At 43.5% G+C, this 19,853-nt stretch overlaps 2 protein-coding genes across 2 annotated transcripts in view; one reads left to right on the forward strand and one right to left on the reverse strand.

Annotated features, from left to right (window-relative positions):
• GABRB3 (gamma-aminobutyric acid type A receptor subunit beta3) overlaps nucleotides 1–19,853 on the reverse strand; it is a 1,175,948-nt gene that overhangs the window by 924,580 nt on the left and 231,515 nt on the right. The window lies entirely within an intron of this gene.
• GABRA5 (gamma-aminobutyric acid type A receptor subunit alpha5) overlaps nucleotides 1–19,853 on the forward strand; it is a 552,901-nt gene that overhangs the window by 124,831 nt on the left and 408,217 nt on the right. Inside the window, exons 3-5 of the mRNA XM_086934182.1 lie at nucleotides 7,525–7,646; nucleotides 16,915–16,982; nucleotides 19,446–19,666. Of these exons, the coding sequence (XP_086790308.1) occupies nucleotides 7,525–7,646; nucleotides 16,915–16,982; nucleotides 19,446–19,666 (411 nt within the window). The remainder of the gene's footprint in view (nucleotides 1–7,524; nucleotides 7,647–16,914; nucleotides 16,983–19,445; nucleotides 19,667–19,853) is intronic.

Raw genomic sequence — 19,853 nt, forward strand, 5'->3', positions numbered from 1 at the left:
AGGTGCGAGACCGACATGCAGTGAGGAGTATAGACATCCACGATAAAACTAATGATACACATCAGTCTTCTTATGGCATGTAAAGAAAAAATTCGTGTCAGGATGGAGATGTAGATGTGAATGCTATCAGTGCACAATTTAAAATCTCTGGTGTACCATAATGATAGATATCTCTTTAATACACAGAAAGAAACCTTTTTTTACGAAACTGAGGACCCCAACATTAATTGTCCTGAGGAAGGTGTGACCGTATCCATGGTATTAACACGAAACGCGTCGACGCACGGAAAAGATAGAGAATCCAACAAAGCCTAGGAGATACCAACTATATGTAAACTGTGGTATAAAAATGCAAACTTAGTAAGGCTATTGGATCCCATTGATCAGTTGAAACAACATTCGAGCGAGTAGTACCAGTGGGGTTTTTGTTCTGTATATTTTGTGTTACTGATATCACTGTACAATATTGTATTTGTTCCGCGTTTAGATCCTTATATAGCTTTCTTTTTGAATCCAGAATATGTTATTTATGTGTTTTAAAAAAAATAATTTCTACTAGTATGAAATGTAATTTACATTGTTGACATTGTATGTTTTCAGAAGAATTGACTTTTTCTGAAATTTTAATACCATATTTTCATTTTAATAAAAGATTGTAAACGTCATACTTTGGCTTTTGGTGTGTCCCCAAACAATAGGTCTATGGGTGTTGTGGACATAAAAGAGCATCTGTCCTCTGCATACCACAATCTCTGGTATATTCCAGGGATTTTCTCTAGACTTACTTGGTCACATAGTACCCTGTTCCCTGGAACACGAGGGGTCCTCTCTCTTACCTTGACTATTTTTTTTTAAAACATATCAATGGACTCTCAGATGTCTACCACTAAACAATCAGGCTCTAAGATTTCTTTTATTCGTAAGAGCAGGAAAATAACATGTTCCAATCTGGTTAGTCAGTTAGCTTGCTGACCCTCTCCTCTTTTATAGGTGAGTTATCCAATGACTTAGAGCTTTTTAATCATTGGATTACTGAAGCTGTAGATGATTTATCTCCGTTAGTCTGCCCTGGTTGGAAATGCTCAGGCATTTCAGCGCCTTGGCTTGTGGTCTCTTTAGCCAAGGAAAAGCTAACCTGCAAACATGATGTACATACTTTAATGTAGTGACCCCTGGTGTGCAGCATGTGAAGCAATGACTGACATTCATTGGTGCCACTACATTAAGGGGCTGATTCTGATGCGGGTAGGGAAGCTTCCTGATCGAATGGGTTTGGAAATGTTTTTTGACCCACTCGGATCGGGATAGTCCGACCTACGGAGTACGATGCATCCGGATGCTTCCCAATACAATTTGGTTGGTCTCCTATTGACTTCAATGGGAGCATATGCTCCTAACCGCATCATAATTAGGCCCTCTGTCGGTAAGACATGTTCCTGAAATGCACACCCCTAGTTTTGAAGTGACCCTTTTTTCAGGCTTACTGTAAACCTTTTGCCTTCCTCCTCCTCTGTTTTTTGCTTCGTTTTTGCTAGCTTTAGGACTCTGAGCACTTTACCACTGCTGACCAGTGCTAAAGTGCATGTGCTCTTATCCAAAATGTGATAACAATTGGTTTATCCATGATTGGTATATTTGGTTGACTGAGAAGTCCCTAGTAAAGTGGCATACCCAGGGTCTGTAAACCAAAATGCTACTAGTAGGCCTGAAAGCATTGATTGCGGCCCCCACAAAAGTAGCCTTTGGAACCTGACTCAAGCCTTCCACTAGAGAGGTGTGGGCACAGTTTACTGCCACCTCAACTTTGTATTTACAACTGCTTTGCCAAGCCTTAAACTACCCTTTTAATAAATACCATTCACCCCTAAGGTAGGCCCTAGGTAGCCACCAGGGCATGGTGCTGTGTAAATAAATGGTAGGACATGTAACTTTTTGTTTTACATGTCCTGGTAGTAACAACCACCCACATTTTTTTTACTACTGTGAGGCATGCTCCTCTCATTGCTAACATTGGGTATTCCTTAAATTCCCTTTTTAAGTTCAATCCCTGATTGCAGAGGACTAGCTGCTTTATGTTTTATATAATTGGATTGGTAACGACAAATCTACTTTCGTTCTAAAGTTGAATCTGGTATTACTAATCTAGAGTTGTCACTTTTATAGAGTGGACATGTTTCTGCTCTTAGCTCTCTTGTATGCCTTGCAGCCTGTCTCCAATATACATCTACACTGCACAGCTACACTTTGTGCATTCCCGAAAGACAGCCGCAAGTACAGGACACTCAGATGATTCTGCATTTATTTGCATACTTAAGGATTTTCTTGGGCAAGAGGAAGGGGAGGAGCTGACACACATGGATAGGTAGTGGCTGGCCTTACACAAACCACTAATTTACCCCCATCAGATAGGCTGGCAGACAGAGCTGGGCTGTAAGGACACGTGCACCACAAAGGCTTTATGTATGCACCTCCATTTCAAAGACATATTTGGTTATAAGTATTGGGTCTGTGACCCCCTCTCACTAGATCACTTTGGGGTCCTAAGGTGACTCTGCCAAGAAGAAGAGCTATGCTACAGGAGGGCCTGCCACTTTGCTAATTGCTTTGCAGTGTTTGTTTATTTGTCTTCTGCCTGCTGATTACTGGGGTACAGAAGGGACTGGCACTTTACTACCTGCTCTGCTGCCTCTGACCTGTGCATTGAGAAGGACAGGACCTGCTCTCTACAAGCTTTTGCAATCTAAGCCCCTCCAAGGGTTTGTTGGCTTGCCCCCTATTCAGGACAATTCAAGGACATTAAAAATCTCAGTCGCACAAACGACCACTGCTAGGATCTGTTAATTCAGAGTCTGATCCACCTAACTTGCCGTCAACGACCTTGCAGAGTGTCAGCAGCCACTTTTGGGCATCCACAGCATCAATGCAGTGCACTGATCAAGAACCACTGTGCCGGCCTGCTCAAGCACAGACCATTGTGTTTGTCGACTTCACCAAAGGCACAACGCCGAAGACAGTTCAGAGTGACCGAGCGCACTTTGCATACATCAAGGAAAGACAGGTGTCTGACCTCCGTGACTCCAATCACTGCATCAAATCCAGCAAGGGGAGACACCAGCAGGCGCGGTGCGTCCATTGGGGCGTACCCCCCCCGCCCGCTGCTCCTCCGGCGTTTCTGGACTTAAGTAAACTGAATCAGTTTACTTACGTTCAAAGATGCCGAGGGAAAACTGACAATCATGTCAGTCAGCATGATGTCGGACCGCCCACCCCCTTCAGAAACTGAAGGGGGTGGACGGTCTGCCATTATGTTGAATGACATGATTGTCAGACCAGGGGCAACAGGCAGCAGCACAAGTGTGCATGAGTGGGGAAATTCAGCGAATTTTTCTCCCTGCCTAGTCATACGCACTTGTGTTTGCACCTGCTTGCGCATGCGCTTTAGGATCCCCTCTGTCTACTAATGGGCAGGCTGCAGGCGAAGAGTAACGTTGCCCTAAGCCAACCCTGGCGCTGCTGGCAGTGCAAGGATTGGCTGAGAGGGGTTGCCAGTCCACTCCAGTGCCATTCGTGAAGGCGCCATCGGGAGCAGAGGTGGCACGGACCGGCTGTGAGATAAGTTTTTCAGTTTTATATTTAATTCCCTGCTCCCCCCGTGAGCCGCGACTGGAGGTTATGAACTGCCCGGTCCCTCTCAGGGCACTACATGGGACTGTCGTGCATTGACTGTCTCTGATGGGGTTGAGAGGCACTATCTCTCGCAAGGATTTCTCTAACTAGGCTGTCCATGATGGGTTGGTCAGATTCCTATTAGAGATATGACATTGCTACCTGCCATAGATCAGGTTGTCACTGATGCCACTAAATGCGTAGATGATCTCATTTAAGACAGTCTCCGACATGACCCCCGCTTTCTACAGTCAGTAATACCATTGTAACTAGCCTGTACTGTCATTAAAGATATTTTCATTTCTGGGACTTCAGGGACAGGACTGTCATTGACAAGTTGGCCAGCAAAGGGGTGTTCACTGCCCGTCTCATCATTACCAGGACTCTCACTGCCAGACTGTCTCCATTAGACTAAGTGACGGCAACTCTTGAGACTGTCTTTAATGGGGCAGTCACTCACTAATAGAACTGGCGCAGCCACGGCTGCCATTAACAAGACTCAAGCTGAGACTGTAGCTGTCACTTTTGGACTGTCATTTCTAGGTCTATTACTTCCAGCTCTGCCACGAATGGGCCTGTCCTTGCAAGGAACTGTCACTTACTGCTCTGTCACTGACTGGACAGCGACGTTCAGAGCTGTCACTGACAGTATGTCGCACTAGTGCGAGCGGAACTGTCACTGACTGTCGGGGACTGTCACTAATTGCACTTCCTGTATCTGCTTCTAATGGGGGTGGGGGCTGTCTAAACTGGTATCAACTACCCATTTATCCCCTTTCCCGCCAGACATCTGTCTAGAGTCCCTGCACTGTACACCAGTGTGTGAGCAGTCAGCTGCTGAGGCGCTATTACACTCTGAAGGATCTCTCAAAGTCAGAGCAGTGACAGGGCTCTCAGTCTGGCAGTAAAAAGTCCATCATTCACTGAGGAAAGACAGGTTTACCAGCTCAGTGCTCTAAGGGTACCACTCACGAGCAGTGAGATGCCACAGTAGTCTGTTTACTGTTTAGCACACAGTTACTCTTGTGCCATGGCCTTTTGCCCAGATAGCGCCAAGAGGTGAAGCGCTGATTGTAATCACCTTCTTGATTCTGTGCCATGGTGACATATAGCAGACACAGGGCGGTTTTCCGAGAGACGCCTTAGCGGGTTATATGTTTCCCACACTGCCCCATTCGTTGTTGTTCAGTTGTGAAGTATCTGTACGTGCCTCACAGTGTGTTTGGCGGTCCTTTGCAGAGTGAGAAGTGTGCCGTGGGTGTCTCCTTCTGTGATTTCATGCAAGAAGGGAGGACAGTGCTAGAGGTTTTAGTTTGAGTGCTTAAAACACCAATAGGAGCATGATAATTAGATTTTATTGCAGAATGAGGTACGAAAGCCATGGGGTGTATAGTGGTGAGTAGTGGAGCAAGGGTTTCTCTAAAACTGTTAATTTTGTAGGCGATGTAAGATGATTATTCTTTTTCAGATAATCAAGATTGTGAGACAGGAGTACATGGTGGAGAGAGCAGATTGTTGACTGTGCGTGGGACTGAAGCTAGAGGATTGGTTTTTGGAAGTATTCTGATTCGTTGTTGTCTAGGGCTAAAAACAATTTAGCTCGTGCAATTATATTTCTTCAGGATTTTCAGTGTTATACTTAATGTGATTTATGAAGATGTGTTTGCAACTTGGTTTTCAAAGAGTGGATGCTAGGTGAGACGTGCAACTGTCGATATAACGCAGCGCAGAAGAATCCTGTGCGTAGAGGAGAGTTTGAGTACAAGACATTTTTAAGGGTACACTCAAATTGCTTGAATTACATGGTTAGCTGCAGCAGCAGAAGGTAGTTGTGGATATGGGATATAACTTAGGACAGCAAGGAGGGAGCAGGAAAGCTATTTCCTTTTAGAGTTGGATTTGGATGCAACAAAGGGATGGGATGGAGGGATACTGATCAGAATTTGTATGAATGCATGGTCAAATGTGTATTAAAATGTCAACATTATACTACAACAGAATGTGCTGCATTATGAGGCATAATGTGTCATTTCTTGTTGCTTAATTTAGTCAACACTTCTGCATAATGTGATCCTCCTATGGCACACAATTCCAGTGATCCTGATTGAATCACACAGATTGTGACACAGACACAAGCAAGACACATAATCGGAAACACAAACACCAGCCCTCCTCGCACAAATACACTCACACTAATATCACACACATCAATATCTCATGACATGGCAGTCACACAGCCCAACACCACTTTGGGGTACCAGTGTTATAGCCAGGGCCACAGGATTTATTCAATGCTGCTGCATTTCAGGCATAATTATGGATTTGATACCTTAGCTATATAATCCATCATTTACAGCCTAAGTTGAACATTTTAACAAAAAGAATCAGAAAAAGGATCAAATGTTACAAAAAATGTAGTGATATGTGGCTGCACGGAGGAAGGCCCTTCGCATAGTGTTAACATGCAAAAAGATCACATAATAATGAAATAACACTATCCTGCATTACACTGTAAAATGTAGTCAATCCTGTTGCATAATTCCAGAGGACCTGATTAAAGTATTGCTGCTCTTCCAGCCCTTGAGAGAGGTGGAGAGAAGCAAAAAAGAGAGATGGGAGAGTAATAGGGGTCATAAGAAGGAGGCTGGGGCATTGCTGGTTGAATTGCATAATTAACCTCCCTGCTCCCTCAAATTGGCTTAAAAATGCTCCATGTATCCCAAAAAAGTTTCTAATTTTCTCGGGGAGGGGACCCCCTGAAACCCCTATAGGTTGTTCAGCCTAGCTCACTACGCCCGCTCGCCTCTGTGCAGTACAGCGATAATTTTACGTCACACCACTTCCAAATGTCACCAGCCACCACTGGACTCCAGCAAAGCACGTCCCAATCCTGAGGCCGATGGCACCACTGCAATCCCCAGAGAAAGGTAAAGTGCACTCTAGGACTTAAGATGTCCCTGCTGCACACCAGCACTCCATGGGCTGCCCTGAAAGGAGCGAGTAGATCAATCTCCTGCAAACTTGACATTGCTTCTTAACTATAATACCTTAGGAAACATTGCTTCATGAAGACCTGGGGAGAAAGTATGTTCCTGATCCATAGTGTGGGTTGCTGTAATTTCCCCAGCATTACCTTAAATAACCTACTTTCAGCATTGTACATTCTTGAAGTAGTTATAACTTGAGATGCTTTAATTGGATTCTTATTGTTTTTATCTTGTTTTAGAGAGTAAAAGAGATAATTTTTCATACCTCATTGTATAGTGTTTTTGGTTTTGTTTTCACTGTGTTACTGTATCCTCATATGACCAACTGCTTTACACATTTCCTCTTGATTGTTTTAAGTGTGTGACTGACTTACCCTGACTAGATTGCAGTTCTTACTTAGACAGGGTGCATACCTTTGCCAACTAGAGACCCAATTTCTACCATTATGGAAAAGTCCACACCCAGGTTTTAGCACATTTTGCTCTCACAAATGGGACAATATGCCTTCTGTAATAGCAAAAATGTTTGATGGTGCACATGTGGGTCTACACACTTTGAGTACGCCAGAAAGGTACTTTCTTTTCTCAAAGCGAGTGAATACAATTCTCTTTTAAGCGCTGTGGGCGAACAAAGGACAAATTGAGTGATATTTCTAAGGCTTAATATCACAGTCCATGTGATCTCCAAGCAAATTGAGATATTTGAGTAATGTTACAGACAGGTCACCTGCGTTATTAGAGCTATAATATTAATCAACTTGAGTATTGTCGCTAGGGATTAACAAGTCAAAGTAATCCATATAAAGCATTTTTTCAATTGCTTGCAAACATTTTCAATTAAATGCAGCATACCTTTTCTCCTTTCCGACAGCTTGTCACAGATAGCTGTTCCTACTGTAAAAGATTCTGCCAATGATGACACAACTATATTCACAAGAATTTTGGATGGCCTGCTAGACGGATATGATAACCGGTTGCGTCCTGGACTAGGAGGTAATTTATTTTATAAAATGATTTACAGTTATCTTCCTCCTTTAAACTGTCTTCATCATTCAGCATACACTTTCAGATATCAAGACATCAAAACACTTGCACATTGTGTGGGAGCTATTTTTGAAATTAAGTGGTTTAAAAGCAAGTGGTGCTGTCAATCATGTTTTGCACAGTTGCCTGCACTCTAACAATAGTTGTTTCTAGTTTGTACTTTATTCATTTTTATTGCAAGCAGATAATGTGTATTACTGAAAAAGGTGCTGAAAGCACAAATGGCCCAGTTATAAGAACATCAACCTCCTAAACCGCATTCCTTAGTTTGCATGAGCCATGCAGATCTGAAGATTGGCACTGGCTTGGTTTTATGTGGCCTTTAACGAAAATGTGCGGTTATAAGTGCTACAGTATTAATACGTTCTGCCATTACTAGGTGCTGAAAATAATAACTGTTTTTATAATTCAGTTTACTGACCTCAGGCAGGTGACTTGTTTTTTTCGCGATTTTAACTCCTGACTCTTTGGTCAATGTGGTCAGGGTGAATGTTAATTCACAGTCCTTGGTTATGAGTGCCTCGTTTAATTATGACCTCTGCGTAGGCCTGGGTGGAGTTCTGCTCTGCGGAACTTCGCAAAGTACCTGTAAAACCTCTGCAGCTTTCAGTGAGCAGCCGAGTATGGTAAGTCACACTGCTCTCACTGATTCTTAGGACCGGGAGTTTGTTCCACACTGTAAAATCATCATGAAGAGCACTACATGTCGTGCCGTTCGAGTAGATGTTCTACAAGAGCAGCAGCTTCCTCAACGCGAGCAGCAGATTTCTCAACATGCGTGGTCACGACCTGCTTCAATTACATGCATGGAGAAATATCGGCTGGAGAAGGCCTAGCGTGCAATTTTTCTTGCTCCCATGACCCTCTTTGCGTCACTTCACAAAGTTTTGCAGGACTTCTCACTATGCACAGAGAGTCAAGTGAGCAAAACTCTGTGAAATCTGCTGGCGGAGCAGAAATCTTAGCCCTCCCCCACTTCTGTGCAAAGACGTGTTTGAAAGGATGTCAGAATTATGAGTTTGTTCCCAGTACAGTTAAATTCCCCGGATAAATATTGGCTGGTCAATTTCCTTTACATGTATAGGATGAAAAACATACCAGGACAAGTGGATCACTAAAATCAGAATGTGATATCCTATTTTGACGGGAAGCTATTGTATCTGAAAAAACATTGATGTCCAATGAATCATTATTTATTGAGTTTGATATTTAATGCACCAACTATGCCCGACCTGTAATCAATTTTAGAGTGCCATTTTGGTGGGTAAATAAGTGAGAAAACAACACCCTAGATCGAGTAATCCGATCATCCAGGCACAGGTGTGCATTTTCCTCTAATTTTGATAGGTGACAGCTCGTAATTGAAATTGTATTAGGTTCCAGGGAAAACAGTTATTTTTGAAATTTTTGTTTTTACTGGTGCACTTTTAGACTGGCTCACAGTCCTCATAGTTGTAGGCCATGCAGGCACGTTGCATGCTTCGCCACCCGCTGCCTTCGGCAGGAACAGGTATTGGAGGAGAATTTTGCTTCTTCTGATTGAGCTGCAAAACCCCGGGGAACCCAAAGGGCATTCAGTTCCCTTAGTTGACTGGTAAAGCCTCCACTACAACTTCTACTTATGGGCTCCCTCCCACCAGAGGCCGGCTCTGTATTCGGACCGCCCAGTAGGTCATCTACATTTTGCTTCCTGGGTGGGTTTCGCCTTGCCAGGAAGCAACAATGTTGAACAGACACCCCACATCCAATTTGGGCTTTGACTGAACAGAAGTGTAACTGGTACAGTCCCATTAATGCGATTGTGGGTAGCCTTGAAGTAATGTCGCTAAAGCAAAAACAGTTTACAACCTGAGCCATGTGGAGTTCTAATGGAAAAGGAGCCAGTGATAAAATTCTAGCATATTGTTAAAATGGTTCAGAAAGACCCTGGGAAATAATTTATTGCACTGTAGGATACTACAAACAGGTGATGTGTAGACACTATAAAATAACAGAATTGGGAAAACAGTGGATCTGAAATTGGATTGGTAAATTACTTTTGTTTAACGAATGGTAGTGCCTATGAGGAGGGTAAATAAATGTTAAAACAGCATGCAGTAAAGGGAAATGAAACCTTTATATATTGCCCTTCATATTTGTTACTATGTGATATTCAACCTAATAAAAAAGAGGGGGAACACCATTTTAAATATGATTAGACCACAAGAGTTTTACATATATTGTCATGTTGGTCATATTAATCCCAGAGGTAAGCATGAATTCCTAATTTAACCTTGGATTTAAGCAAAGGAAACATCTTAAAAGATACACTTTATGAGCATAAATTAGGTTAGAAGGGTAACCTGGGTTATAACAAACATATTGCAGATAAATGTATAGATATATATAGAAATGAGAACGGAAAAGCCAAATTAAAATCATAAGGTTAATGATGGCTATAAAGGACCACCTGATTTAGCAATAAAAGTAATGATATGGCAGTGGTCACATAGAATTAAATTTGCCTTAGAACCATCAGTTAATTCAAACCTGATAATCTCTCCTGAACAATAAATAACGAGTTGGAAAAATTAAAGGAGATGGATCTTTAAGGACCCACTAATGGAGAAAACAATGTATTATAGAAGCAGCTCAATATAAATAGGGTACATTTTGTGTAAAGGCTTGCAATTGTAAACAAAAAAATCTCTAAAAGTATTTAATTACGCTGTAAACTATTCTTTACTTGTTTTTTGTTGTAGACCTGAATAAAAGGGTGGATAGGATCTCACTCCTTAAAGGAACAAGTAGGATGGAAAATGTTATTGTGTCATAGGAATAGTGGCTAGCCCTGAGGAAGACAAAGTAATGTAACAATACAGTCAAAACCTCATGGATTGAGTTGACACATGACGTTTTTAAATTATTTGGATGCCTATGAATACTTGGATTGGTAGCTGTATGAAATAGATGCATATGTATAGTGAAGAAAGACCAGGTGCTGTTGGTGTGTGTGCATGGAGAATACTATTCTAGTTCAACTATGAGTGACAGAATAAGACTGAAAACTTTGAGCCTAAAATTGGCGAGGGGATCATATCAACAGTTCAATGTATGGTACTCAATTCAATTCAATTCGACTTCATTCAGTTAGATGATAACCCTAAAAGCACAACTAAAAACAAGTACAGTTAATAAATTCAAAGTACAAAAATCATACATTACTACATTTCGTAAAGTGGATAAGATACATAGATAGTGCAAAATTAGGCCAGCAACACAGGAGAAACATATCACACAGCTGGTCATGTAATACAAAAATGTACGAGAACAATTTCACTGTAGTTCAAACATGGAATCTCTGGCTCTTCTAGTATCTCTAAGAAAACAACACACATTAAAAATCAATTGAAGATCAGGTCAAAGTTGCAAAAACAACAGGGACAGTCAAGCCTGTTTAAAATTCAGACATCTCAAATAAAGGTTTAATAAACATGTTGATTGGGCCTGTAAAATCTCAACACAATAAAGTTAAGTGACGGGTGTCCTGGGGAGACTGAGAGCCGCAGCCACATGGGCCCAAAGTTTGAGGGGTTCAGAAAAGGGGGTGGTGATGAACAGAGTGTCTGAATTAAGCAGACCACTCTTACCCAGTCCAAAGATCAGGGCTTGATCCATCACCGTTATTTATCTCACTGCACCATCCCAGCTCAGAACCTGGCTATATGCAAATCAGTCTGTCCCTGGCCCAGTGCATCATGGGAACAGGGCAGACTAAACTACCAAGCCAATTCTTCACCAGAAAGGAGACAAGCTACCGGGGACCGGTTTCTGGCATTTCAGCCTTCTTCGGCCCGGCTTGCTTGAATCCTGATGGTGCAGTGAGAAAGGGACTCATGTCTGAGTATACCCTGCCACACCTATAGTGGCCAAAAACGATTCAGAAAAGGGGGTGGTGATGAACAGAGTGTCTGAATTAAGCAGACCACTCTTACCCAGTCCAAAGATCAGGGCTTGATCCATCACCGTTATTTATCTCACTGCACCATCCCAGCTCAGAACCTGGCTATATGCAAATCAGTCTGTCCCTGGCCCAGTGCATCATGGGAACAGGGCAGACTAAACTACCAAGCCAATTCTTCACCAGAAAGGAGACAAGCTACCGGGGACCGGTTTCTGGCATTTCAGCCTTCTTCGGCCCGGCTTGCTTGAATCCTGATGGTGCAGTGAGAAAGGGACTCATGTCTGAGTATACCCTGCCACACCTATAGTGGCCAAAAACGATTCAGAAAAGGGGGTGGTGATGAACAGAGTGTCTGAATTAAGCCGACCACTCTTACCCAGTCCAAAGATCAGGGCTTGATCCATCACCGTTATTTATCTCACTGCACCATCCCAGCTCAGAACCTGGCTATATGCAAATCAGTCTGTCCCTGGCCCAGTGCATCATGGGAACAGGGCAGACTAAACTACCAAGCCAATTCTTCACCAGAAAGGAGACAAGCTACCGGGGACCGGTTTCTGGCATTTCAGCCTTCTTCGGCCCGGCTTGCTTGAATCCTGATGGTGCAGTGAGAAAGGGACTCATGTCTGAGTATACCCTGCCACACCTATAGTGGCCAAAAACGATTCAGAAAAGGGGGTGGTGATGAACAGAGTGTCTGAATTAAGCAGACCACTCTTACCCAGTCCAAAGATCAGGGCTTGATCCATCACCTTTATTTATCTCACTGCACCATCCCAGCTCAGAACCTGGCTATATGCAAATCAGTCTGTCCCTGGCCCAGTGCATCATGGGAACAGGGCAGACTAAACTACCAAGCCAATTCTTCACCAGAAAGGAGACAAGCTACCGGGGACCGGTTTCTGGCATTTCAGCCTTCTTCGGCCCGGCTTGCTTGAATCCTGATGGTGCAGTGAGAAAGGGACTCATGTCTGAGTATACCCTGCCACACCTATAGTGGCCAAAAACGATTCAGAAAAGGGGGTGGTGATGAACAGAGTGTCTGAATTAAGCAGACCACTCTTACCCAGTCCAAAGATCAGGGCTTGATCCATCACCGTTATTTATCTCACTGCACCATCCCAGCTCAGAACCTGGCTATATGCAAATCAGTCTGTCCCTGGCCCAGTGCATCATGGGAACAGGGCAGACTAAACTACCAAGCCAATTCTTCACCAGAAAGGAGACAAGCTACCGGGGACCGGTTTCTGGCATTTCAGCCTTCTTCGGCCCGGCTTGCTTGAATCCTGATGGTGCAGTGAGAAAGGGACTCATGTCTGAGTATACCCTGCCACACCTATAGTGGCCAAAAACGATTCAGAAAAGGGGGTGGTGATGAACAGAGTGTCTGAATTAAGCCGACCACTCTTACCCAGTCCAAAGATCAGGGCTTGATCCATCACCGTTATTTATCTCACTGCACCATCCCAGCTCAGAACCTGGCTATATGCAAATCAGTCTGTCCCTGGCCCAGTGCATCATGGGAACAGGGCAGACTAAACTACCAAGCCAATTCTTCACCAGAAAGGAGACAAGCTACCGGGGACCGGTTTCTGGCATTTCAGCCTTCTTCGGCCCGGCTTGCTTGAATCCTGATGGTGCAGTGAGAAAGGGACTCATGTCTGAGTATACCCTGCCACACCTATAGTGGCCAAAAACGATTCAGAAAAGGGGGTGGTGATGAACAGAGTGTCTGAATTAAGCAGACCACTCTTACCCAGTCCAAAGATCAGGGCTTGATCCATCACCGTTATTTATCTCACTGCACCATCCCAGCTCAGAACCTGGCTATATGCAAATCAGTCTGTCCCTGGCCCAGTGCATCATGGGAACAGGGCAGACTAAACTACCAAGCCAATTCTTCACCAGAAAGGAGACAAGCTACCGGGGACCGGTTTCTGGCATTTCAGCCTTCTTCGGCCCGGCTTGCTTGAATCCTGATGGTGCAGTGAGAAAGGGACTCATGTCTGAGTATACCCTGCCACACCTATAGTGGCCAAAAACGATTCAGAAAAGGGGGTGGTGATGAATCAAAGTTTGAGGGGGGCTGCAGCCCTTTGGAAAGGTCGGTAGATGGTGTATCATATTGAGACTAAATCTGGCCAATAATAAATTGACCCTGTCATTCTCCAAAATCAACAAAGATGGTCCAATACCAGGTACAGTTATAAACAGAGGAAAGTCCCTTACCTTAGCTTTCAAGATCTCAAATGTTTCCTGATTAGGGGCCGATTATGATCGCGGACGGACTTGCGTCCATCCGCGATCACTGAGGAGGAGGGGACGTCCGCATGAGCTGCGGAGTCCCCTCCTGTGCGATTAGGATGTGACCGCCACCCTGGCGGTCACATCCTCTATTTTTAACATTGCGGCGGGTGCGGCTTCAAGCTGTACCCGCGGCAATGTTAAAAATGCAGTCTTTGCATTTGCATGCAGAAAGAGGCAGGCACCGCGCGGTGCCTGCCGCTTTCTGCATACAAATGCAGGGGGTACCATAGGTACCCCCCATGTGCACCCCCCACCCCCCCTTCACCTAGGGGGCCCGCAACGGGCCCCCGCAGTGAAGATCCGTATGCTTTTCCACGGCGGAAAACCCGCCGCGGAAAAGCACCTTTTAAAGCCCATCCTGATATGGCAGACGGTGTCTGAGAGACACCATCACCATATCAGAGCTTTTCCGCCGCGGTTGTAAGCCGACCGCGGCGGAAAAGCTGCGGACGGAAACCAGGACCCACCAGCCATCCTTATGTGGCGGTGGGTCCTTGGTCAGTCCGCTGCGGTTTTTCCGCATCCTCTGGGCCGGCGGTGGCTTCCGCCGGCCCCGAGGATGCGGAAAAACCGCAATCATAATCGGCCCCTTAGTGCGCTTTGTTGAAAAAAAGTGTTATAACCCCTTTTATTTCAGCATGACTCATGGATTCTGGGTACCAAAATACGTCTCTCTCCCTAGGCTGCTCAGAACACCCTTAATGTACCCAATCCATGGAATCTTCATAGCTTGCCCCATAGACAGTCTCTCAAAAACCACCTTATTTTAATGCAAGTCACTGGCTGACTATAATTTCATCCAACCGATTGGAGACCTCAATGCAATATTTTTGACTAGATACTGCACTTCCAGTTCCTCGTGTACTGTAAATGCTGGGGTGTTTTTGTGAACCTGTAGTACCCGTCTCAAAAATGAGTTTGCAATAAGCTGAATGCTATCAAATTTTGTGTAACTTCGCACTTCACTTCCATAGAGTACCTTGGATACATGGTATTCCTATATTTCATACCACAGTGTCTGTAAAGAATCCCTCATTTGGTGATTTTTATAAAGATTGTTTCATTTTTTGATGAATACATACTATGAAGAGAAAACAATGTTTAGAACAGTCCACTCATAAAGGTGATTAACACATAAGAAAAATGATCACTGTAATTAGTCTAATTGAGACTCAACAATTGAAAGAGGTCATTCAACGTAGGAAACGATTAAGTACCTGGGGGCATATTATCAAGGGGGTTTATCTCCGTTTTTTTGGCTTTAAAAGCCAAGAAAGCGGAGATAAAATTATCTCCCTATTACCTAGCTGTCGCTAACACCAGTTAGCGACAGCTAGTAGGAGATAGCGACCATCTTGGGTCCCACTTTGCATGTCAGTGATATTTATCACTAATGACATGCAAAGTGGGCGTGCCAAGATGTTAGCGACTGGAAACAGTCGCTAACATCGCTATCTCCTATTACCAACTTTTGGAGATATTCACGCTCAGCGTGAATATCTCCAAAAGCTAACACCTGCCCTGAGCAGTTCTTAGCCATGTTATCCAATGAGAGGGGGATAACATGGCTAAGAGCATTAGCTCGGTAATGCATGAATATCGCTGACTTTTCAGCGATATTCATGCATTGCGGCCGATTTTTATCGCATCTGCGATAAACCTTGGCAATACCAAGGTTTATCTGCGATAAAAATCGCCGCAGCTTAGCGGTAAATTTTTGTCTCTAACCAAGCAATAGCGATAATTATTGCTATTGCTTGGTAATATGCCCCCTGGTTCTCCCGAGTAAATATGTTTCAATGCAAAGCACGAGATATATAGAGAAAATCATTCCTATCACACCATGAAATATGATGTGTTTCCTTCCATTTCCTACAATAAAAAGGCACAAAGCGGCTCATTGAGAGCCCATACGGTTTTCTATAAAATTGCCAGAGTGATGGAAGCCTCGGCTTGACCAGCCCAGAAAAAAAAACACAAATTCTATTTTAAGACCCAAGTCAGTTCCACGGGGATTTTTTTATGGACAGAAGTGATCCCACCAGCACGGTGTGGGCACTTTCAGTGAAATTGCAGTACCAGCCGGTCACCATGTCCTGGTGGACAGTTGATATTTTATTGCATTGCAGAAAGTTATTGTGAGCAGGAAAAATATGCATTGGAAGCCACGCCCTAAATACAATGGTTCTTATAATACAAAAATAGCAGAGGCTTTATGTGGATGAGCTACCAGCTTGTTGTTTGTGATGGCAGAACCAGCTGGGGCTCTTAGTTACCCTCCTTTACATGAGGTGGGGGAAATGTATGGTTGGGGAATGGGGCATCAGGTCTTTTTTTTTTGCAGGTACCACACATAAGCCATTCTCAAAATGACCCAGTTCTGCATTTTGTGAGACTACTAGGTGCCTTTTCAGGTGGGAAGTGACTGGCAAAAAATATGTGAATGCCCACAAGCCTCCTCCATGTAAAGCCCGTTTTTTCTTCTGTAAACATGAACTCAGAACCATGGACCATCTGGTATACTGGCAAACATCTGCAGCAATAAGTGGTGCCCATACATGTTCCCTAATCATGATTCTGCAAACCAGGATCTGGGAATGTATTCCATCAGTTCAGTTTTTCAAACATGGATGTTCAATATGTGTGCACACAAAGTTGAAATGTTTTTTGGTGTAGTTTTAGATTTTCTTTGGCTATACAACGTTTAGTCAGAAGTTAAGGCGTGGTTCAGCTCAGGATTTCAAGTTCTATGGCCAAGTTGAAAAAATATTGTTGAATTGTATTAAATATTATTTAACTGGAAAAATGAAGGGTACGCTTTAGGGTGTTGACAAGATTTAAATGTGTCTATGAAGTTTAAAACATCTGCTTGCAATGTTTACGGAGGTGGGATACTTTGTGGTTATTTTTCCCCACATTTAATTCTTGAATACTTCGTTTAAACACACTATTTCTTTTTTGTTCCAGAGCGAATTACTCAGGTGAAAACAGATATCTATGTAACCAGTTTCGGTCCAGTTTCAGACACTGAGATGGTATGTTTGAGAGTATGCTATCCAAATGCATGGCCGTTTCAATCAGTTAAAGGCAAAAGGCCTGATTCATCAAGAATTAGATTAAACATAAACGCACGCACATAAAATAAAAATTTGCAGGATTCACTAAGCTAGATATGTGAAAGATACATATATGCAAATATACCCGATAGATCTCTGGGGTGGAATGGACATTTGAGTTTGCTTTTTCCAGCCCCAGGACACTTTGGCATTATTGTAAGGGCCGTAGGAGAGTGTGTCGGAGGGATGTTGAGGAGACATTTTATCATTCGCAATGGGAAGTGGACCTCTGCAAATGAGGGAATTATGGGGCATATTACCAACGATTAGCGATATTTATCGCTAACTAGCCTTAGCACCGTTTTTTTATCGCTAAGCATCGCCGGAAATTATCGCTGAGATAACGTGCTATTAGCTACGTTTATCTCCAAAGCGATAATTTTTCCGGCGATAGCGTGAATATCGCTGAGAGTACAGCGATATTCACGCATTAATGACTAAATGTTCTTAGCCATGTTATCCACATGGCTAAGAACTGGTCTGGGCAGGTGTTAGTTTTTGGTGATATTCGCGCTTAGGGCGAATATTGTCATCGCTAAGCCTGCCTTGCTAATAGGCGTTAGCGACGTTAGCGACTGCTTTCAGTCGCTAACGGGTTGGGAACGCCCACTTTGCATGTCATTAGCGATAATTATCGCTAACATGCAAAGCGGGCCCCAAACCGCTTGCTATCGCCTCAAAGCTGTCGCTAACATCAGTTAGCGACAGCTTGCTAATTGGGCGATAGTATTATCGCCGCTTAGCGGCCAAAAACGGCTGCTAAAGCAGCAAAAATAGCATATCACCAGCATTGATAATATGCCCCTATGTGCCTTTGCACCCACACCATATGACAGATATGGAAAATGAGGCAAAGAGGCTGTCAGGTGGCACATAGACTGTGCGCCACATAGAGGTGGCGTACAGTGAGTCTGCTACTGAGGAAGCCTCATTAGAGGAGGTTCGAGGTCCCAGGGACCCTCCTGCAGACATTCCCTTGCAGACAGTTGAAGTCACTATGACCCTTTGACACTAAGGCCGGGGTTTCCCCCTGTAGTAACAGGTGGATCAGTGGCTTCAAACAGTTGGTCTGCCTTTCTCTATTGCTCTATTCCAGGGCATGCCCAAGATCACTCCCGCACTCTGAACACCAGTAGGTCACAATGCCCAGGTCTGCACACAACACACCCAGTTTAGGGTGCACCACAGTGTAGACTGGCACAATGCGCACTATATGTAATGTGGCCATTTGCATGCATGGCCACTTGTATAACGCTTCGGAGGACTTCAAAATGCACACAGTTACAGACACAAAGCAAAAGAAAGGAAGTAGGCATTTTCAAGGGAACAACATAGATAAAAAAACGGGAGTGTCCATTTGGGGAACTAACACTTGTAAACTTTTAGGAGATCAACAAATGTCTTCAAATGTACTTGACACAATCCTCGGAGCACCTGACACCATAACAATCATTGCAAAAAACACAGTTGATGGACAGAATGCAGAACAATGTCTTACATTCACCCCAGTACAAACATCTGGGCCTAAATCCATCGTTTTTTTGCACTCCACACTGAACTGGGGTGGTGTGGAGTGCAAAAAAACAATGGATTTAGGCCCAGATCTCTGTACTGGGGTGAATGTATGACATTGTTCTGCATTCTGTCTATCAACTGTGGTTTTTGCATTTGTCACCCCGGGATGGGTATGCTCAGACGTGAGTCCCATGCACTCCACACCACTGGATTCAAGCAAGCCGGGCTGAAGATGGCTGGAATGCCAGAAACCGGTCCTCGGAAGCTTGTTTCAGGTCCAGGGTAGGCATGGCTTGGCAGTTCGGGCTGGACTGTTCCCATGAGGCACAGGGTCAGACAGATTTTTTGTCTGAACTGGGGTGGTGTGAAGTGCAAAAAAAGATGGATTTAGGCCCAGATCTCTGTACTGGGGTGAATGTATGACATTGTTCTGCATTCTGTCCATCAACTGTGGTTTTTGCAACCATAACAATCATAGCATAAGTAGTGCCCACAAAATTGTACATTACACTAATCTATTTGGTATTTATAGGGAGGGATTTATGGCATGTATGAGGAACATAATAATTTGGAAGCAAACGTTATATCAAGCAGGAAAATATTTGTAACTAATAAAACTTCACGAGTGAAATTGGTGGAGCTGCCCAGCCGATAGGAAAATCAGGCTTTAATGCACAGATCTTGCAAAACAACCAAATGCATGAGAGAATAGAAGAAAAAAAATGGGTAAGCTCATCTGTAAACACAAACAAATTTACTGCGTAAAATACAAATTTCTCCAAACCTTTATAAATCAGCCCCAATATTTTGTGCTAATGGAAAGCTTTCCAGGTGGCATTAATAAATAATATCCTTTTTTTAATCTAGGAATATACAATTGACGTGTTTTTCCGGCAAAGCTGGAAGGATGAGCGACTTAGTTTCAAAGGACCCATGCAACGCCTTCCTCTCAACAACCTGTTAGCCAGCAAAATTTGGACGCCGGACACTTTTTTCCACAATGGTAAAAAATCCATCGCTCACAACATGACAACTCCAAACAAGCTTCTTCGCCTTGAAGACGATGGAACACTCCTCTACACCATGAGGTGAGTGAAGACAAATTCCCTATTTAACTATTTCAACAGCCTGCGCACTGTATTCAATTTTCCTGAAAGAATCAAGTTTGACACTTTTTTGACTTGAACGGTAATGTTCTGTAATTCAAATATAATATTCACATGCTCAAATAAGAATTTTCAGATCTGTATTTAGCGCCAACCCACATAATCAATC

Source organism: Lissotriton vulgaris, chromosome 8 (genome assembly GCF_964263255.1).
Source record: "Lissotriton vulgaris chromosome 8, aLisVul1.2, whole genome shotgun sequence".
Classification (NCBI taxonomy): Eukaryota; Metazoa; Chordata; class Amphibia; order Caudata; family Salamandridae; genus Lissotriton; species Lissotriton vulgaris.